This window comes from Rhinoderma darwinii, chromosome 4 (assembly GCF_050947455.1).
Source record: "Rhinoderma darwinii isolate aRhiDar2 chromosome 4, aRhiDar2.hap1, whole genome shotgun sequence".
Lineage (NCBI taxonomy): Eukaryota > Metazoa > Chordata > Amphibia > Anura > Rhinodermatidae > Rhinoderma > Rhinoderma darwinii.
This window is the reverse complement of record NC_134690.1, coordinates 405,111,844-405,135,736: the sequence shown is the minus strand read 5'-3', so window position 1 is coordinate 405,135,736 and position 23,893 is coordinate 405,111,844. Positions and strand designations below refer to the sequence as shown.

Genomic DNA, 23,893 nt, shown 5'->3' with positions numbered 1-23,893 from the left:
CTGAATGTGTAGTCTGGAGCGCCCCCTATAACAGCAGTCTGAATGTGTAGTCTGGAGCGCCCCCTATAACAGCAGTCTGAATGTGATATAAAGTTATTTTAAGGTTTCAATAAACATGATTTTTCCATTTGAGTCGATTTCTTTGTGTCAGACAATCCTGGAGTGAAGGAGACGTTTTTCTAAGAAAAGAAGCAATGATTACGACTCGATGCAGCGTAATATCTACTCATTGTACTCGCTATTAATGTGTGCGCCACGACAAGATCAACAACCCAGAAAAGAGCAGCGGCGCCTGATATATAACAACTTGTTCTATGAGGCGACAGGTTAAGCTCCAGCTATTGGCGACTGTTTAACCTCCTAGAAATAAAGGGGAATTTTTCTCAAATTTTTCATAATTCTGAACTTGCTGCCCAATCTTGCTACATTTTATTCCTCAATTATGTTAACTTTATGGCGTCTTCTGCGATTCTAGTAATAAACGCCAAAGGAAACAACACAAGGGAATGTGTGCGGAACATAAACTCGTTAAGGTGTGATCTTACCCAGAATTCATAGCCAGACGAATGCCCAATTGGCTGCTCTTTGAGTTTGATTTTACCTTTTGACGAGAATGTGACCGATCCTTTATAATGTGACAACTTTTATCGGCGTTGTGCATATTTATTCACCACAGCTGCCCCTTTCCCACCCCACAGACACACAAAAAGGACAATTCAACGGGAAGCCATCACAGACATACGTGAGAAATGGTTGCCCTTTTTGGGCTGGTTCAAACCTCTAATGCAGGACTGGCCGGTTTGGCACATATTCCCTCACAACTCTTTGGCTGATCTCCTCATTTTTGCTAATAAGGCAGGAGGTCGATTTTAGGGCATGCCCAGACGTGGCGGATTTCTTCCGCCACTGTCTGCATCAATGCCGCACAGAATCTGCGTTGCAGATTCTGTGGCGGATCTGCCCAAAATGTGCAGTACATTGATGCGGACTAGCTGCTGCGGACTGCGGTAAAAGTGCTTCCCTTCTCTCTATCAGTGCAGGATATCAGTGCAGGATAGTGAGAAGGGACAGCACTTTCCCTAGTGAAAGTAAACGAATGTCATACTTACCGGCCGTTGTCTTGGTGACGCGTCCCTCTTTCGGCATCCAGCCCGACCTCCCTGGATGACGCGGCAGTCCATGTGACCGCTGCAGCCTGTGATTGGCTGCAGCCTGTGATTGGCCTGTGATTGGCTGCAGCCTGTGATTGGCCTGTGATTGGCCTGTGATTGGCTGCAGCCGTCACTTGGACTGAAACGTCATCCTGGGAAGCCGGACTGGAGGAAGAAGCAGGGAGTTCTGGGTAAGTATGAACTTCTATTTTTTTTACAGGTTGCTGTATATTGTGATCGGTAGTCACTGTCCAGGGTGCAGAAACAGTTACTGCCGATCGCTTAACTCTTTCAGCACCCTGGACAGTGTCTATTTACTGATGTCGCCTAGCAACGCTCCCGTAATTACGGGTGCACTCACATAGTCACCTGTAATTCCGGGAGCCCCATTGACTTCCTCAGTCTGGCTGTAGACCTAGAAATACATGGGTCCAGCCGGAATGAAGAAATATCCTGTTAAAAAAGCAAGACGCATCAGCAGCACACATAACATGTGCATGACAGCTGCGGACTTCATTGCGGAATTTAGAATCTCCATTGAAGTCAATGGAGAAATTCTGCAATGAGTCCGCAACCAGTCCGCCACACGTACGCAACAGCCAGTGTATGCTGCGGACACCAAATTCCGCACCGCAGCCTATGCTCCACAGGGGAATTGTCCGCAACGTGCAAACGAACCCAACCACAAAGCTGTGGAAAGCAATGGAGAAACGTGTACGCTGCAGATTTCAGCTGCGGAGTGTCCGCAGCGGAATTCCAGAGCAATTCCGCCACATCTGGCCATGCCCTAAGACTACCAGAGACTCCAATAGACAATGCAGCTAAGCTGGAGTCCGTAATGATAGCTCTGCCATAATGGAATAGAGTTGCAGTGTAAAGAATGGAGGGACAGCGCAGAAGCCTGAGTCTCTGATCAGATGGGTGGAAGTATTTCAGACCACCACAGACTGCAATAGACAATGCAGCGAATGTGGAATCGCTGATCAAAACTGTAGTGTTAAACATAGGGGGATAGAGCAGTAGTCTATGCCTCTAATAAGACAGACTGCAATAAACTGCAGATTATGTCTGAACACTGGCCTAAAAAAAACAACTCAGAATGTCCATTAATCAGAAAGAATATAACCAAAAGATGGACACCTAATAGGAAAGAGTCAGACATTTTGCAGGAGGAGGTTATTGAATAGAATGCCAGAACTACAGTGGGAACTGACACTAACACAGGAAGGCTTGTAAGAGAGTGGAAGCTGGAGATACCGATTTATATGCCATTCAGTGTTGAGGCGATAACCTGTCTGTGACAGTCAATGTTGATGCATCTACGATTCTGCCTATTGATAGTTCTTCGCTTTTACCTTTTTGCCCTTCCCCTTAAAGTCCAGAACTTACCTGAGCGGCCATGTTGTGCTCTTTCTTACAGACCACGGCTGTTTCTTTATCTGACACAATACAGAAGTGGAGAGAATACAGAGAGCAGTGTCTGAAGACCTTACACCACACGCCATCGACCCTGACCGGTAAGTAAAGTCCCTACTGCCGGCACCATCTGTAATAAGGGAGGCCCAAGACGTAAGATGATTGTAGGCCAGACAGGGCCGTATTACAGCAGGAGATAAGCGGCAAATGATCACGTGTTACAGCGTCAGCGCCACAATATAGACCAGGGGTCTCAAACTCGGCAGGGCCACATATAGAAAAAATGGGAAGTTGACGGGCCGCATTACTTTCAAATTTGATACAATACAAAATTATTGTTAATCAATTAGTTATTTGATATACTATAATAATAATAATACTACACTACTATAATAATAGCGCTAGGTTTAAAATTTGAGATATTTCTCCACGTGCTTATTTCAACAATCCAGTTTTCCAGTTTAAGTGTCGCTAAATGCAGTCCGGTGGCTCAATTAGCAGTGTTTGGCAAACACACAAATCTCAATATTGGGCAGCCCCTTTTTAGATAATGCCACAGTGCCCTCTGTAGATAATGCAACAGATCCCTAGATAATGCCACAGTGTCCTTTGTACATACTGCCACAGTGCCCTCTGCAGATACTGCCACAGTGCCCTCTGCAGATACTGCCCTCTGTAGATGCTGTCACAGTGCCCTCTGTAGATGCTGCCACAGTGCCCTCTGCAGATAATGCCACACACACCCCAAGTAGATAGCTCCATTGGGGATCTCTCTAGGAGTGGAATCCCCAGCCAGAGCATTGCCGACGCTTTGGCTGGGGATTCCTCTGCTGTTGGAGCCCCTGACGTCACTGTCCATACACTGTGACCTCAGGGGATCCTCCTGGACGGGAATGTGAGATCAGGGGCAACCCCAGAGCCCGTATCCCGGAGCAGAGCACTAGTATAAGCTCTGCGCCTTAACTCTAAGGAAGCCATTAACATCAGTGTCCATGTATGGACAGTGATGTCAGGGGCTTGCCCAGAGCTGGAGTCCAGGAGCAGAGCCGCTTCTAGTACTCTGCTTGGGATTCCAGCTCTGCTCCTGACATCACTGCCCATATATGGACATGTATGTCAGGGGCAACCCCAGAGCTGGAGTCCCGGGCAGAGCGCTAGTAGGCTCTTCCTGGGACTCCAGCTGTGCTCCTGACATCACTGGGACTCCTGCTCTGGGGAAGCCCCTAACATCACTGTCTATGTATTGACAGCAATGTCAGAGGCTTCCCCAGAGTCCCAGACCAGAGCCTATACTAGCGCTCTGCCCGGGACTCTGTCTCTGGGGAAGACCCTGACACACTGTCCATATATGGACAGCGATGTCAGGGAATTCCACAGAGTCCCAGAGCAGAGCCTGTACTAGCGCTCTGCATGGGAATCCGGCTCTGGGGAAGCCCCAGACATCGCTGTTCATATGTGGACAGCGATGTCAGGGAATTCCAGAGTCCCGGAGCAGAGTCTATACTAGCAGCTCTGTGTCCCGCGGGCTGCGTGCTTGAGACCCCTGATATAGACGGCAGTTCTGTTATTAGAGCATTGTATGTTACTGATATGTATTCCCTGTGTGACTTTATTATACGGTTTTTATATTATGGTTTTATAAAGACACTATAGAACTTTTATTAAGGCACATTATGCATCTATTATTTGGGCACGTCTCACACTGGTATTTGAGCATTGTGGGCATTGTATGTAATACTCTATAACAATATTATGTCAGTACTGTATAGTGACAAACCCTATACTGTGTAACATTTATTACTATTAGCTCAAGTGAAGAGATATTAATTGGGCATGATATATTTACTGTTACATTTTTATTGTATGACATTGTTATGCAGGAATTGTAACTATGTGGCCTCTCTAGAATACTATTATTTTCTATCCAATACTCCAAAAACGGAAAGGTGCCCATCATGAACAAGAATATATCTACTATAATACTGCCCCCTATATACAAGAATATAACTACTATAATACTGCCCCCTATATACAAGAATATAACTACTATAATACTGCCCCTATATACAAGAATATAATTACTATAATACTGCCCCTATATACAAGAATATAACTACTATAATACTGCCCCCTATATACAAGAATATAACTACTATAATACTGCCCCTATATACAAGAATATAACTACTATAATACTGCCCCTATATACAATAATATAACTACTATAATACTGCCCCTATATACAGGAATATAACTACTATAATACTGCCCCCTATATACAAGAATATAACTACTATAATACTGCCCCTATATACAAGAATATAACTACTGTAATACTGCCCCTATATACAAGAATATAACTACTATAATACTGCCCCCTATATACAAGAATATAACTACTATAATACTGCCCCTATATACAAGAATATAACTACTATAATACTGCCCCCTATATACAAGAATATAACTACTATAATACTGCTCCTTATATGCAAGAATATAACTACTATAATACTGCCCCTATATACAAGAATATAACTACTATAATACTGCCCCTATATACAAGAATATAACTACTATAATACTGCCCCTATATACAAGAATATAACTACTATAATACTGCCCCCGATATACAAGAATATAACTACTATAATACTGCCCCCTATATACAAGAATATAACTACTATAATACTGCCCCCTATATACAAGAATATAACTACTATAATACTGTCCCCTATATACAAGAATATAACTACTATAATACTGCTCCTTATATGCAAGAATATAACTACTATAATACTGCTCCTATATACAGGAATATAACTACTATAATACTGCCCCCTATATACAGGAATATAACTACTATAATACTGCCCCCTATATACAAGAATATAACTACTATAATACTGCTCCCTATATACAAGAATATAACTACTATAATACTGCCCCTATATACAAGAATATAACTACTATAATACTGCTCCTATATACAAGAATATAACTACTATAATACTGCCCCTATATACAAGAATATAACTACTATAATACTGCCCCCTATATACAAGAATATAACTACTATAATACTGCCCCCTATATACAAGAATATAACTACTATAATACTGCCCCCTATATACAAGAATATAACTACTATAATACTGTCCCCTATATACAAGAATATAACTACTATAATACTGCTCCTTATATGCAAGAATATAACTACTATAATACTGCTCCTATATACAGGAATATAACTACTATAATACTGCCCCCTATATACAGGAATATAACTACTAGAATACTGCCCCCTATATACAAGAATATAACTACTATAATACTGCTCCCTATATACAAGAATATAACTACTATAATACTGCCCCTATATACAAGAATATAACTACTATAATACTGCTCCTATATACAAGAATATAACTACTATAATACTGCCCCTATACACAAGAATATAACTACTATAATACTGCCCCTATATACAAGAATATAACTACTATAATACTGCCCCTATATACAAGAATATAACTACTATAATACTGCTCCTATATACAAGAATATAACTACTATAATACTGCCTCCTATATACAAGAATATAACTACTATAATACTGCTCCTTATATACAGAAATATAACTACTATAATACTGCTCCTATATACAAGAATATAACTACTATAAGGGGGGATTCACACGAGCGTGTATTCGGTCCGTGCGGGCCGCGTGGTTTTCACGCGGCACGCATGGACCAATACAAGTCTATGGGGCAGTACAGACAGTCCGTGCTTTTTGCGCAGCGTTTGTCTGCTGCGCAAAAAGCGCGACAGGTTCAATAACTCTGCGTATTTCGTGCAGCACGCACCCATTGAAGTCAATGGGTGCGTGAAAACCACGCAGGTTGCACGGAAGCACTTCCGTGCGAACCGACTGAAACAGCGCACCAGCTGTCAAAAGGATGAATGTAAACAGAAAAGCACCACGTGCTTTTCTGTTTCCGAACATCCAAACGGAGTGTCTTTGCGATGAGCGAAGCCGGACAAGCGAACCGAACTTCACCGGGTTCGGCCGAACTCGTTTTGGCCGAACCCGGCAAAAAAATTATCGGTACGCGACGTCAGGAGATAGTCACTGTCCATGGTGCTGAAAGAGTTAAACTGTTTCAGCACCATGGACAGTGACTTCCGATCCCAATATACATGAACCTGTAGAAAAAAAAATGAAGTTCTGACTTACCGATAACTCCCGGCTTCTTCCTCCAGTCTGACCTCCCGGGATGACAATTCAGTCCAAGTGACAGCTCCAGCCAATCACAGGCCAAGCACAGGCTGCAGCGGTCACATGGACTGGCGCGTCATCCAGGGAGGTGGGGCCCGATGTCGAGAGGCGCGTCACCAAGGACGCGTCACCAAGGACGCGTCACCAAGGCAACGGCCGGGAAGTTCTCGGTAAGTACGAACTTTTTCTTTTTTTTCAACAGGTTTTTCGATATTGTGTTCGGCATTCACTGTCGAGGGTGCTGAAAGAGTTAGCTCTTTCAGCACCTTGGACAGTGACGGGCGTCGACTAGCCTCATCTCTATGATGGCGGCTGCGCGAAAATCACGCAGCCGCGCATCAGGCACGGATGACACACGCAGCTGTCAAATGGTTTCTGCGCGCGCAAAACGCAGCGTTGTTTGCGCGCGCAAAAACGCAACGTCCGTCTGTATCTCCCCTAATACTGGTCCTATATGCAAGAATATAACTACTATAATACTGCCCCCTATATACAAGAATATAACTACTATAATACTGCTCCTATATACAAGAATATAACTACTATAATACTGCTCCTCTATACAAGAATATAACTACTATAATACTGCCCCCTATATACAAGAATATAACTACTATAATACTGCTCCTCTATACAAGAATATAACTACTATAATACTGCCCCCTATATACAAGAATATAACTACTATAATACTGCCCGTATATACAAGAATATAACTACTATAATACTGCCCTCTATATACAAGAATATAACTACTATAATACTGCTCTCTATATACAAGAATATAACTACTATAATACTGCCCTCTATATACAAGAATATAACTACTATAATACTGCTCCTATATACAAGAATATAACTACTATAAAACTGCCCACTATATACAAGAATCTAACTACTATAATACTACCCCCTATATACAAGAATATAACTACTATAATACTGCTCCTATATACAAGAATATAACTACTATAAAACTGCCCACTATATACAAGAATCTAACTACTATAATACTACCCCCTATATACAAGAATATAACTACTATAATACTGCCCCTATACACAAGAATATAACTACTATAATACTGCCCCTATATACAAGAATTTAACTACTATAATACTGCTCCTATATACAAGAATATAACTACTATAATACTGCCTCCTATATACAAGAATATAACTACTATAATACTGCTCCTTATATACAGAAGTATAACTACTATAATACTGCCCCTATATACAAGAATATTACTACTATAATACTGCTCCTATATACAAGAATATAACTACTATAATACTGCCCCCTATATACAAGAATATAACTACTATAATACTGCCCGTATATACAAGAATATAACTACTATAATACTACCCCCTATATACAAGAATATAACTACTATAATACTACCACCCAGGACAATAAACCATAGTCTGCTGACAGGGCAATCTGAAGTCCCAGAAATAACATAAAAAAATATATGTAGGTAGAAATGTAACTGTCCGTGTCAGTCTTTACTATTATTTTGGCTTTATATTCATGAATCAGGAGGATCAGGATAAACAGTCGGGAGATAAGTTGTAAACTGTAAATCTTCTATTCAGCTGATTCTGATTTATCTTGGATGTGAAGCTGTGTGACATCAAGTAATGGCATCTATGGTCCCCAGCTTTACACAGTCCTTGTGTGACATATATAGTATTATTATAATGTAGACATACATTTAGCCTGTCTCTTCTACTGCCCTGCCTATGTGAGTGTCAGTCTTCACTGTAGCGCTGGCATTTTATTCATGAAGCAGAGAGCGCTGGCTGAACACATAGAACGGTGCTATAATGCATTGAATTGTAAAAAAAATAAAAAATAAACTTCTAATTTAGCAAAACTGCATTTGTGGCTCCAATTTTGTGCGATTAGAGCCTCTTCCTACTAGATGAAGCTTTGATTGCTCCTATACAATTACTACTTCGTGTATATCAGGTTACATGTTTATTACACCCTGCCGTTCTCACTCTCCGTCTGTGATTTACATAGCAATGGCGGACCCCCCCCCCCCCGACCTGGAGAATTATTACGCGTTTCACAGCCGCTCAGTTTTTCTGCTTTTAAACCTGATCTCAGGGCTCAGTCTGAAACCGCCAGAAATCCGGAGGAATAATGGAAAAAGTCAAGTTATTTATTCTGTCAAAGACGCGTATTCAGCGTCAGCGATAGAAGCTTTTAGTGTTGCGGCGATACGGAACATTTAAGGGCATTAGCCCCGCCTCCTGCGGCACCTTTGTTATTAAGTGTTTGTCTCATTCAACAACGCAGGCGATTAGAGCGAAGAATTGGAAACATTTAAGAATCATCAAAACAAATGTTCTGCTCAAACTCCTGACTGAGAATTTAATAAGAGGAAACGTAAATGGCGAATAAAAAGCGATTTCTAATTCAATTATTTCATTAGAGGGTTCAAGTAAATTGTCAGTATCACACATGATAGGATTAGATACAGCAGCTCAGCAGACAGTATCACACATGATAGGATTAGATACACAGCTCAGCAGACAGTATCACACATGATAGGATTAGATACACAGCTCAGCAGACAGTATCACACATGATAGGATTAGATACACGGCTGAGCAGACAGTATCACACATGATAGGATTAGATACAGCGGCTAAGCAGACAGTATCACACATGATTGGATTAGATACACAGCTCAGCAGACAGTATCGCACATGATAGGATTAGATACAGCAGCTCAGCAGACAGTATCACACATGATAGGATTAGATACACAGCTCAGCAGACAGTATCACACATGATGGGATTAGATACAGCTGCTCAGCAGACAGTATCACACATGATAGGATTAGATACACAGCTCAGCAGACAGTATCGCACATGATAGGATTAGATACAGCAGCTCAGCAGACAGTATCACACATGATAGGATTAGATACACAGCTCAGCAGACAGTATCACACATGATGGGATTAGATACAGCTGCTCAGCAGACAGTATCACACATGATAGGATTAGATACACAGCTCAGCAGACAGTATCACACATGATAGGATTAGATACACGGCTGAGCAGACAGTATCACACATGATAGGATTAGATACACAGCTCAGCAGACAGTATCACACATGATAGGATTAGATACAGAAGCTCAGCAGACAGTATCACACATGATAAGATTAGATACACGGCTCAGCAGACAGTATCACACAGGATAGGATTAGATACACAGCTCAGCAGTCAGTATCACACATGATAGGATTAGATACACGGCTCAGCAGACAGTATCACACATGATAGGATTAGATACACAGCTCAGCAGACAGTATCACACATGATAGGATTAGATACACAGCTCAGCAGACAGTATCACACATGATAGGATTAGGATTAGATACACAGCTCAGCAGATAGTATCCCACATATTAGATTTCATAAATGACTGAAATAGCAATTTTTTTTTAAAAGATGTTTATGTTTCTACATTAAAAATTTCAGTTTTCCGTCTGGCCACTGAGCCCTCACAATCGGCTGATGATTCCTGTCACTTTTCAGCTTGTGCTGTGTACACTGGGGGCAGGGTCAGCAGTCAGTTCATCATCCCAGACAGGATTATAATGAGCAATAACACCCCTAATATAAAGCAACACAGAATCACGCCATTAGCAATAGGTGATTGGGACAAATTTAGCTCCACCCCCTTCCTCCCTGCACAGTGACTTCAGCACATGTCATTGAGCATGCTCACTACACTATCCCATAAAAGTCATTAGGTGATGGGGACAGCTTAGCTCCCCCTCCCTGCACAATAACCTCAGTACATGACACAGAGCATGCTCACTACACTATCCCATTGAAGTCATTAGGTATTGGGACAGCTCCTCCCTGCAGAGTGACCTCTGCACATGTCACAGAGCATGCTCACTGCACTCTCCCATAGGAGTCATTTTCTGACAGAGATTTTTTTTATGTCAAGGTGCTGCTGTAAAGCAAATCTTGGGAACTACTGTTCTACAGCACAGAGCAGCAGCTCAGGAAAGATGGCGGCCACCATGAACATGTAAAGAAAACAGAATACAAAATATACAATCAGAAAATGAAAACAGATTAGAAAGAAGAGAATATGTTTCAGTATGGACTATGTAATAGATAATAAAATTAAAAACAGTGATATATTTCCAGTAAGACATTTGCCTTCAGGTCATCACCATCTCTAGAATGTGTACAGTAAAGTAACATACCTGACCCGCAGGGTGCTGCTTTCCTTCCTGAAACTTCTCTCACACTTAGGGCATGCCCAGACGTGGCGTATTTCTTCCGCAACTGTCCGCATCAATGCCGCACAGAATCTGCGTTGCAGATTCTGTTGCGGATCTGCCCAGAATGTGCATTAAATTGATGCGGACTGGCCGCTGCGTATTGATGTGAAAGTGCTTCCCTTCTCTGTATCAGTGCAGGATATCAGTGCAGGATAGAGAGAAGGGACAGCACTTTCCCTAGTGAAAGTAAAAAGAAATTCATACTTACAGGCCGTTGTCTTGGTGACGCGTCCCTCTTTCACCATCCAGACCGACCTCCCTGGATGACGCGGCAGTCCATGTGACCGCTGCAGCCTGTGATTGGCTGCAGCCTGTGATTGGCCTGTGATTGGCTGCAGCCTGTAATTGGCCTGTGATTGGCTGCAGCCTGTGATTGGCCTGTGATTGGCTGCAGCCGTCACTTAGACTGAAACGTCATCCCGGGAGGCCGGACTGGAGGAAGAAGCAGGGAGTTCTCGGTAAGTATGAACTTCTAGTTTTTTTTACAGGTTAATGTATATTGTGATCGGTAGTCACTGTCCAGGGTGCTGAAACAGTTACTGCCGATCGCTTAACTCTTTCAGCACCCTGGACAGTGACTATTTACTGACGTCGCCTAGCAACGCTCCCGTAATTATGGGTGCACACACGTAGTCACCCGTAATTATGGGAGCCCCATTGACTTCCTCAGTCTGGCTGTAGACCTAGAAATACATAGGTCCAGCCGGAATGAAGAAATGTCATGTTAGTAAAACCAATACGCTCCGCAGCACACATAACATGTACATGACATCTGCGGACTTCATTGCGGAATTTTGAATCTCCATTGAAGTCAATGGAGAAATTCCGCAATGAGTCCGCAACCAGTCCGCCACACGTCCGCAACAACCATTGTATGCTGCGGACACCAAATTCCGCACCGCAGCCTATGCTCCGCAGCGGAATTGTCCGCAACGTGCAAACGAACCCAACCACAAAGCTGTGGAAGGCAATGGAGAAACGGGTCCGCTGCGGATTTCCGCTGCGGAGTGTTCGCAGTGGAATTCCAGAGCAATTCCGCCACGTCTGGCCATGCCCTTAAAGGGCCATTCCTTCTAGCTGGTTGGTTCCCCATTCTTTGGCTTTGGATAAGTAATGTAATGTATGTACACAGTGACTCCACCAGCAGAATAGTGAGTGCAGCTCTGGAGTATAATACAGGATATAACTCAGGATCAGTACAGGATAAGTAATGTAATGTATGTACACAGTGACTTCACCAGCAGAATAGTGAGTGCAGCTCTGGTGTATAATACAGGATGTAACTCAGGATTAGTGCAGAATAGTGAGTGCAGCTCTGGAGTATAATACAGGATATAACTCAGGATTAGTACAGGATAAGTAATGTAATGTATGTACACAGTGACGCCACCAGCAGAATAGTGAGTGCGGCTCTGGAGTATAAGGCCTGATTTACACGAGCGTGTGCGTTTTGCGCGCGCAAAAAACGCTGCGTTTTGCGCGCGCAAAAGGCATTTGACAGCTCCGTGTGTCATCCGTGTATGATGCGCGGCTGCGTGATTTTCGCGCAGCCGCCATCATAGAGATGAGGCTAGTCGACGCCCGTCACTGTCCAAGGTGCTGAAAGAGCTAACTGATCGGCAGTAACTCTTTCAGCACCCGCGACAGTGAGTTCCGATCACAATATACACCAACCTGTGAATCAAAAAAAGACGTTCATACTTACCATGAACTTCCTGCTTCCTCCAGTCCGGTCTCCCGGCCGTTGCCTTGGTGACGCGTCCCTCTCTTGTCATCCGGCCCCACCTCCCAGGATGACGCGGCAGTCCATGAGACCGCTGCAGCCTGTGATTGGCTGCAGGCTGTGCTTGGCCTGTGATTGGCTGCAGCTGTCACTTGGACTGAATTGTCATCCCGGGAGGTCAGACTGGAGGAAGAAGCCGGGAGTTCTCGGTAAGTCTTCTTTTTTTTTTACACGTTCATGTATATTGTGATCGGAAGTCACTGTCCATGGTGCTGAACCAGTTTAAGTCTTTCAGCACCGTGGACAGTGACTGTCTCCTGCCGTCGCGTACCCGAACATTTTTTGCCGGGTTCGGTCAAAACCAGTTCGGCCGAACCCGGTGAAGTTCGGTGCGCTCATCTCTAATTTGACACTCCGTTTTGATGTTTGTAAACAGAAAAGCACGTGGTGCTTTTCTGTTTACATTCATCCTTTTGACAGCTCTTGCGCGAATCGCGCAGTTCGCACGGAAGTGCTTCCGTGCGGCATGCGAAAAACGCACGATTATAGAACATGTCGTGAGTTTTACGCAACGCACTCGCGCTGCGCAAAATTCACGCATCGTCTACACTGCCCCATAGAGTAATATAGGTGCGTACGACACGCGTGAAAAGCACGCGCGTATATTACGCTCGTGTAAATGAGGCCTAATACAGGATGTAACTCAGGATTAGTACAAGATAACAAGTCTATATACAGAGTCACTCTGCTCTTTATGGAGACTTATATATACTCTATGTATACTTGGGTCCAGAGCTGGGTTTAGCTTCATGGTTATTAATACCCCCCCCCCCCCACTCTTTATAATCTGATTATACAATGGTCATGCTGTAGCGGCGGTGGAGATAGCAGGGTCCTTATAATAACACTGATAAATGAACGTTTCTAGTAACTGGAATTGACACATATAATTGGATTACACAGATCTTACATATTGTCATTACTCCTAATTATCTCCCATTGCAGTCGCTAACATTTCACAGTTTTCTTGAAATAACTTTTCATTAACAATATAATTGGAATAATTACCTGAAAACTCACATGAATCTGCTTCGTCCAATCTACGTCTTCATTTGTTCCCTTATCCAGTTGTTCTGGGCTGATACAGACCTGCAGAGGTGCATTGTGGTCCCCGGTCATATTTAGCCCTTGTTGTACAGTCTATGGAGAAGAAGGGGGTGTTGTTTAGGGCGGAGTTTCAGGTTAATTGTGAGTCTCATTTAGAGGGTTTTAGTTTGACTTTCTAAAGGCGTCTATCCTTCTCCTTGTCTCCGGGGGTCCTCGCTCTCTCCTCATTCCATTCTTGTATGATCGCAGTCTTGGATGAACTATGATGTCACATGTTTGAGTATGGGGGAACTTGGCTTAGAAACCTTGGTCTGCGCATTTCAGGCTTCACTAGTCCTTAGACAAAAGCAACAAATGTAAGCGTAAGGGTCAAACACGTGGGATTTATGTGTTGTCAGTAAAGTAAATGGAAGAGAATGGGCCCTTATAGCAACAATCAAAATGAGTCCCTCAAAATGGGCCATTGTATTTAGTGCCCCCTCCACGCTCTTACCACAACCCTTGGGCAAATCCTCTGGAGGCAAACCTGCGGCCACCTCGAACTTGGGGACCTACTACCCGTTCTTTCCGGGCTGATTCTATCTATTTCTCTTCTATCTATCTGGTTAGCCATCATTTTGCCGCGTTTTGTCAGCCGCAAACCCCCAATATTTCGCATTCCGCCAAATCCAAACCTTTTGCCAAATTCAAAACGGATTTGATTAATGCAGAATCTATTCGCTTATCTCTAGTTGAGATGCACGCGGCTCTATCTTTTTGAAGTCTAAGGGAGTCACTGGCGCGGTAATCTCCTTATGTCCCATAGGCTTCAGTGGAACGGGCCCCACACATGCGTGGACACCTCTCCTATATGTGGCTGCGATAGGGGTCCAGGTTCCAGAGGAGATAGAACCCCACCAATTTTTTATGCCCAAGGGCCCCCACCAACCTTACTCTGTCGCTAACATCACTGGTTATGTTTAGATCTGAAGACTAAAAAAACGGCTTATGGCTGTGCCACTGCTGTGACTTCATAGATCATGTCCTTTTTGAACCCTGGAAATGACATCACAGATTTTGGGTCTTTCTATTCCCTCTGCTGATTTCTCTAAATGTTTGTTTTCTCTCTCCATATTTACTGAGTGGGCGGCTCTGGTGTGATGTCAGAACTGTGCTCTAAACCAATCAGATGCTTTCCCCTGTTCCTCCTCCTCCCCTCTCACATCAAGTAGTCTCACAGAAAGAGATAGAGAAGCTGCAGCTGCATCCCCCTCCTCCCAGTTTACTATTTACTACTGTAGATTGAATCTTTGGGGACGGAGGACATTGCCAGTGATCCTATAGGCAGGGAACGAGGAAGTACAGGCTGCTGGATGGTGAGGAGTATGACATATCCCCAAAGAACGTTAAATATTACAACATTTCATATATTCGTGTACTACTGATTTATACAATAAATGTTCTAATGACAGGTGCCCTTTAATTTCCACACCTGTCCTATATTATCTGGCGGCACACAGATATCAATCACGTGATTATCCTATATTATCTGGCGGCACACAGATATCAATCACGTGATTGTCCTATATTATCTGGCGGCACACATATAAATGACGTGATTGTCCTATATTATCTGGCGGCACACAGATATCAATCACGTGATTGTCCTATATTATCTGGCGGCACACATATCTATCACGTGATTGTCATATATTATCTGGCGGCACACAGATATCATTCACGTGATTGTCCTATATTATCTGGCGGCACACAGATATCAATCACGTGATTGTCCTATATTATCTGGCGGCACACAGATATCAATCACGTGATTGTCATATATTATCTGGCGGCACACAGATATCAATCACGTGATTGTCCTATATTATCTGGCGGCACACAGATATCAATCACGTGATTGTCATATATTATCTGGCGGCACACAGATATCAATCACGTGATTGTCCTATATTATCCGGCGGCACACATATCAATCACGTGATCCCTATCAGCGCTCAGCTTTTCGATAGAAAAATCCTTATAGACACATAAGTCCTATATATAATGTGTCGTCCTTTTATTTGCTGTCATCTCAACAACAATGATGTAGATCTTATTATGGATTTTATTTCTATTTATTGGCATTAAGTGGCGGCAATCTAAATAATATTCCCCCTCCAGTAATGATCCCCAGCACCAGGAGATCAATCCGTCCTCTCTGCTGTATTTCTATTAAGTCTGGAGCGCGTCCAAGGAGCAGTAAAAGTCAATTGGTTGAATTTTTAAGGTGAATTTGGCTTCTTTTCTCACATCCCCCACTTTAAAAGCATCAAAGATGAGAACTTAACCGCTTGAAGACGTCCCGGGAGCAGGAATGGGCGCTCTGCCTGTGTTATGTGGCCGTATTTCACCCGCTCTGACGGGACATTCAGCTTCTACGTTGCGCACTGTGTTAGGATTTACATTACGGGAACATTAAGGATGCTATAAACGCTTCCCATTGTTAGAATATAGCTGAGCTGTGCCCCATTACACAATGGACCCGTCTCCAGCTGCGCTCTATAGCTCTGTGATTGGGGTAATGTCGCTCTATAGATGTTAATAGTGAATATTTAGATGAGAAATGTGCGCGTCTGCCTGACCGTACACGCGTCCTGGGTGTAATATTCTGTATATTATGGCAGATTCCTCTGCAGCACATACAGCACCAATCAAGCGCATAACTATAGGGGGTGCAGAGATTGCCCTAAGCCTGGGGGGTCCAAAACGGTCCCTTTGCCCCATATGAGAAGATTAGTATCATATATTATGTGTAATTGCCGGGGGGGGGGGGGGGGGCTGTTACAAATTTTGCATTAGAGCCCAGGAACCTCTAGATGTGCCCATGACTTTCTGATACTTTTTGTTTCAATTCCTCACCATTTTCAATATCTTTATTTGCTGTCAGTGAATGAGAACACTCATGTACTGTACAAAGTATTAGGGCATGACAAGACGTGGCGGAATTGCTCTGGAAATCCGCAGCGTACACGTTTCTCCATTGCCTTCCACAGCTTTTTAGTAGGGTTCGTTTGCACGTTGCGGACAATTCCGCTGCGTAGCATAGGCTGCGGTGCGGAATTTGGTTTCCGCAGCATACAATGGTTGTTGCGGACGTGTGGCGGACTTATTGCGGACTAATTGCGGAATTTCTCCATTGACTTCAATGGAGAGTCAAAATTCCGCAATGAAGTCCGCAGATGTCATGTACATGTTATGTGTGCTGCGGATGCGTCTTGCTTTTACTAACATGACATTTCTTCATTCTGGCTGGACCTATGTATTTCTAGGTCTACAGCCAGACTGAGGAAGTCAATGGGGCTCCCGTAATTACGGGTGACTACGTGTGTGCACCTGTAATTACGGGAGCGTTGCTAGGCGACATCAGTAAATAGTCACTGTCCAGGGTGCTGAAAGAGTTAAGCGATGGACAGTAACTCTTTCAGCACCCTGGACAGTGACTACCGATCCCAATATACAGCAACCTGTAACAAAAATAGAAGTTCATACTTACCGAGAACTCCCTGCTTCTTCCTCCAGTCCGGCCTCCCGGGATGACGTTTCAGTCCAAGTGACGGCTGCAGCCAATCACAGGCCAATCACAGGCTGCAGCAAATCACAGGCCAATCACAGGCTGCAGCGGTCACATGGACTGCCGCGTCATCCAGGGAGGTCAGGCTGAATGGCGAAAGAGGGACGCGTCACCAAGACAACGGCCGGTAAGTATGAATTTATTTTTACTTTTACTAGGGAAAGGGCTATCCCTTCTCTCTATCCTGCACTGATACAGAGAAGGGAAGTACTTTCACCTCAATACGCAACGGCCAGTCCGCATCAATTTAATGCCCATTTTAGGCAAAGCCGTAACAGAATCTGCAACATAGATTCTGTGCGGCATTGATGCAGACAGTGTATGCAGAACTCCGCCACGTCTGGGCATGCCCTAATACTGCCCCCTATATAGAAGAATATAACTACTATAATACTGCCCACTATCTATATACAAGAATATAACTACTATAATACTGCTCCTATATACAAGAATATAACTACTATAATACTGCCCCTATGTACAAGAATATAACTACTATAATACTGCTCCTATATACAAGAATATAACTACTATAATACTGCCCCCTATATACAAGAATAGAACTACTATAATACTGCCCCTATATACAAGAATAGAACTACTATAATACCGCCCCTATATACAAGAATATAACTACTATAATACTGCTCACTATATACAAGAATAGAACTACTATAATACTGCCCCTATATACAAGAATATAACTACCCCTATATACAACAATATAACTACTATAATACTGCCCCCTATATACAAGAATATAACTACTCTAATACTGCCTCCTATATACAAGAATATAACTACAATAATACTGCCCCTATATACAAGAACATATCTACTATAATACTGACCTATATACAAGAATATAACTACTATAATACTGCCCCCTATATACAAGAATATAACTACTATAATACTGCTCCCTATATACAAAAATATAACTACTATAATACTGCCCCCTATATAGAGGAATATAACTACTATAATACTGCCCCTATATACAAGAATATAACTACTCTAATACTGCTCCTATATACAAGAATATAACTACTATAATACTGCTCCTATATACAAGAATATAACTACTATAATACTGACCTATATACAAGAATATAACTACTATAATACTGCCCTCTATATACAAGAATATAACTACTATAATACTGCCCCCATATACAAGAATATAACTACTATAATACTACCCCTATATACAACAATATAACTACTATAATACTGCCCCCTATATACAAGAATATAACTACTCTAATACTGCCTCCTATATACAAGAATATAACTACAATAATACTGTCCCTATATACAAGAACATATCTACTATAATACTGACCTATATACAAGAATATAACTACTATAATACTGCCCCCTATATACAAGAATATAACTACTATAATACTGCTCCCTATATACAAAAATATAACTACTATAATACTGCCCCCTATATAGAGGAATATAACTACTATAATACTGCCCCTATATACAAGAATATAACTACTCTAATACTGCTCCTATATACAAGAATATAACTACTATAATACTGCTCCTATATACAAGAATATAACTACTATAATACTGACCTATATACAAGAATATAACTACTATAATACTGACCTATATACAAGAATATAACTACTATAATACTGCCCTCTATATACAAGAATATAACTACAATAATACTGCCCCCATATACAAGAATATAACTACTATAATACTGCCCCCTGTATACAAGAATATAACAACTATAACACTGCCCCCTATATACAAGAATATAACTACTCTAATACTGCCTCCTATATACAAGAATATAACTACAATAATACTGCCCCTATATACAAGAACATATCTACTATAATACTGACCTATGTACAAGAATATAACTACTATAATACTGCCCCCTATATACAAGAATATAACTACTATAATACTGCTCCCTATATACAAGAATATAACTACTATAATACTGCTCCCTTATATACAAGAATATAACTACTATAATACTGCTCCCTTATATACAAGAATATAACTACTATAATACTGCCCCTATATACAAGAATATAACTACTATAATACTGCCCCTATATACAAGAATATAACTACTATAATACTGCTCCTGTATACAAGAATATAACTACTATAATACTGCCTCTATATACAAGAATATAACTACTATAATACTTCCCCCTATATAGAAGAATATAACTACTATAATACTTCTCCTATATACAAGTATATAACTACTATAATACTGCTCCTATATACGAGAATATAACTACTATAATACTGCTCCTATGTATCAGAATATAACTACTATAATACTGCCCCCTATATACAAGAATATAACTACTATAATACTGCTCTTATATACAAGAATATAACTACTATAATACTGCCCCTATATACAAGAATATAACTACTATATTACTGCCCCTATATACAAGAATATACTACTATAATACTGCCTCCTACATACAAGAATATAACTACTATAATACTGTCCCTATATACAAGAATATAACTACTGTAATACTGCCCTCTATATACAAGAATATAACTACTATAATACTGCTCCTATATACAAGATTATAACTACTATAATACTGCCCCTATATACAAGAATATAACTACTATAATACTGCCCCTATATACAAGAATATAACTACTATAATACTGCCCCCTATATAGAGGAATATAACTACTATAATACTGCCTCTATATACAAGAATATAACTACTCTAATACTGCTCCTATATACATGAATATAACTACTATAATACTGCTCCTATATACAAGAATATAACTACTATAATACTGACCTATATACAAGAATATAACTACTATAATACTGCCCTCTATATACAAGAATATAACTACTATAATACTGCCCCCATATACAAGAATATAACTACTATAATACCGCCCCTATATACAAGAATATAACTACTATAATACTGCCCCCTGTATACAAGAATATAACTACTATAACACTGCCCCCTATATACAAGAATATAACTACTCTAATACTGCCTCCTATATACAAGAATATAACTACAATAATACTGCCCCTATATACAAGAACATATCTACTATAATACTGACCTATGTACAAGAATATAACTACTATAATACTGCCCCCTATATACAAGAATATAACTACTATAATACTGCTCCCTATATACAAGAATATAACTACTATAATACTGCTCCCTTATATACAAGAATATAACTACTATAATACTGCTCCCTTATATACAAGTATATAACTACTATAATACTGCCCCTATATACAAGAATATAACTACTATAATACTGCCCCTATATACAAGAATATAACTACTATAATACTGCTCCCTATATACAAGAATATAACTACTATAATACTGCTCCCTTATATACAAGAATATAACTACTATAATACTGCTCTCTTATATACAAGAATATAACTACTATAATACTGCCCCTATATACAAGAATATAACTACTATAATACTGCTCCTGTATACAAGAATATAACTACTATAATACTGCCTCTATATACAAGAATATAACTACTATAATACTGCCCCCTATATAGAAGAATATAACTACTATAATACTTCTCCTATATACATGTATATAACTACTATAATACTGCTCCTATATACAAGAATATAACTACTATAATACTGCTCCTATGTATCAGAATATAACTACTATAATACTGCCCCCTATATACAAGAATATAACTACTATAATACTGCTCCTATATACAAGAATATAACTACTATAATACTGCCCCTATATACAAGAATATAACTACTATAATACTGCCCCCTATATACAAGAATATAACTACTATAATACTGCCCCCTATATACAAGAATATAACTACTATTATACTGCTCACTATATACAAGAATATAACTACTATAATACTGCTCCTATATACAAGAATATAACTAATATAGTACTGCCTCCTATATACAAGAATATAACTACTATAATACTGCCCCTTAATACAAGAATATAACCACTATAATACTGCTCTCTATATACAAGAATATAACTACTATAATACTCCCCCTATATACAAGAATATAACTACTATAATACTGCTCCTATATACAAGAATATAACTACTATAATACTGCTCCTATATACAAGAATATAACTAATATAGTACTGCCCCTATATACAAGAATATAACTACTATAATACTGTCCCTATATACAGGAATATAACTACTATAATACTGCTCCCTATATACAAGAATATAACTACTATAATACTGCTCCCTATATACAATAATATAACTACTATAATACTGCTCCTATATACAAGAATATAACTGCTATAATACTGCCCCTATATACAAGAATATAACTACTATAATACTGTCCCTATATACAGGAATATAACTACTATAATATTGCTCCTATATACAAGAATATAACTACTATAATACTGCTCCCTATATACAAGAATATAACTACTATAATACTGCCCCTATATACAAGACTATAATTACTATAATACTGCTCCTATATACAAGAATATAACTACTATAATACTGCTCCTATATACAAGAATATAACTACTATAATACTGCCCCTATATACAATATAATTACTATAATACTGCTCCTATATACAAGAATATAACTACTATAATACTGCCCCTATATACAAGACTATAACTACTATAATACTGCCCTCTATATACAAGAATATAACTACTATAATACTGCTCCCTATATACAATAATATAACTACTATAATACTGCTCCTATATACAAGAATATAACTGCTATAATACTGCCCCTATATACAAGAATATAACTACTATAATACTGTCCCTATATACAGGAATATAACTACTATAATATTGCTCCTATATACAAGAATATAACTACTATAATACTGCTCCCTATATACAAGAATATAACTACTATAATACTGCCCCTATATACAAGACTATAATTACTATAATACTGCTCCTATATACAAGAATATAACTACTATAATACTGCTCCTATATACAAGAATATAACTACTATAATACTGCCCCTATATACAATATAATTACTATAATACTGCTCCTATATACAAGAATATAACTACTATAATACTGCCCTCTATATAGAAGAATATAACTACTATAATACTGCCCCATATATACAAGAATATAACTACTATAATACTGCTCCCTATATACAAGAATATAACTACTATAATACTGCTCCTATATACAAGAATATAACTACTATAATACTGCCCTCTATATACAAGAATATAACTACTATAGTACTGCTCCTATATACAAGAATATAACTACTATAATACTGCCCCTATATACAAGAATATAACTACTATTATACTGCCCCCTATATACAAGAATATAACTACTATAATACTGCCCCTATATACAAGAATATAACTACTATTATACTGCCCCCTATATACAAGAATATAACTAATATAGTACTGCCCCTATATACAAGAATATAACTACTATAATACTGTCCCTATATACAGGAATATAACTACTATAATACTGCTCCCTATATACAAGAATATAACTACTATAATACTGCTCCCTATATACAATAATATAACTACTATAATACTGCTCCTATATACAAGAATATAACTGCTATAATACTGCCCCTATATACAAGAATATAACTACTATAATACTGTCCCTATATACAGGAATATAACTACTATAATATTGCTCCTATATACAAGAATATAACTACTATAATACTGCTCCCTATATACAAGAATATAACTACTATAATACTGCCCCTATATACAAGACTATAATTACTATAATACTGCTCCTATATACAAGAATATAACTACTATAATACTGCTCCTATATACAAGAATATAACTACTATAATACTGCCCCTATATACAATATAATTACTATAATACTGCTCCTATATACAAGAATATAACTACTATAATACTGCCCTCTATATAGAAGAATATAACTACTATAATACTGCCCCCTATATACAAGAATATAACTACTATAATACTGCCCTCTATATACAAGAATATAACTACTATAGTACTGCTCCTATATACAAGAATATAACTACTATAATACTGCCCCTATATACAAGAATATAACTACTATTATACTGCCCCCTATATACAAGAATATAACTACTATAATACTGCTCCTATGTATCAGAATATAATTACTTTTATACTGCCCGCTATGGTAAAAATATGAATTTGAACATGTAGAAGTCTTTTCCCATCAGCCTGTACCTGT

General features: G+C 39.7%; 1 protein-coding gene across 1 annotated transcript in view; it reads left to right on the top strand.

Annotated features, from left to right (window-relative positions):
- Window positions 1–2,550: 2,550 nt before the first annotated feature.
- The window catches only part of GLP1R (glucagon like peptide 1 receptor), a 171,566-nt gene continuing 150,223 nt past the window's right edge, over window positions 2,551–23,893 (top strand). Inside the window, exon 1 of the mRNA XM_075863773.1 lies at window positions 2,551–2,668. Within this exon, the coding sequence (XP_075719888.1) occupies window positions 2,551–2,668 (118 nt within the window). The remainder of the gene's footprint in view (window positions 2,669–23,893) is intronic.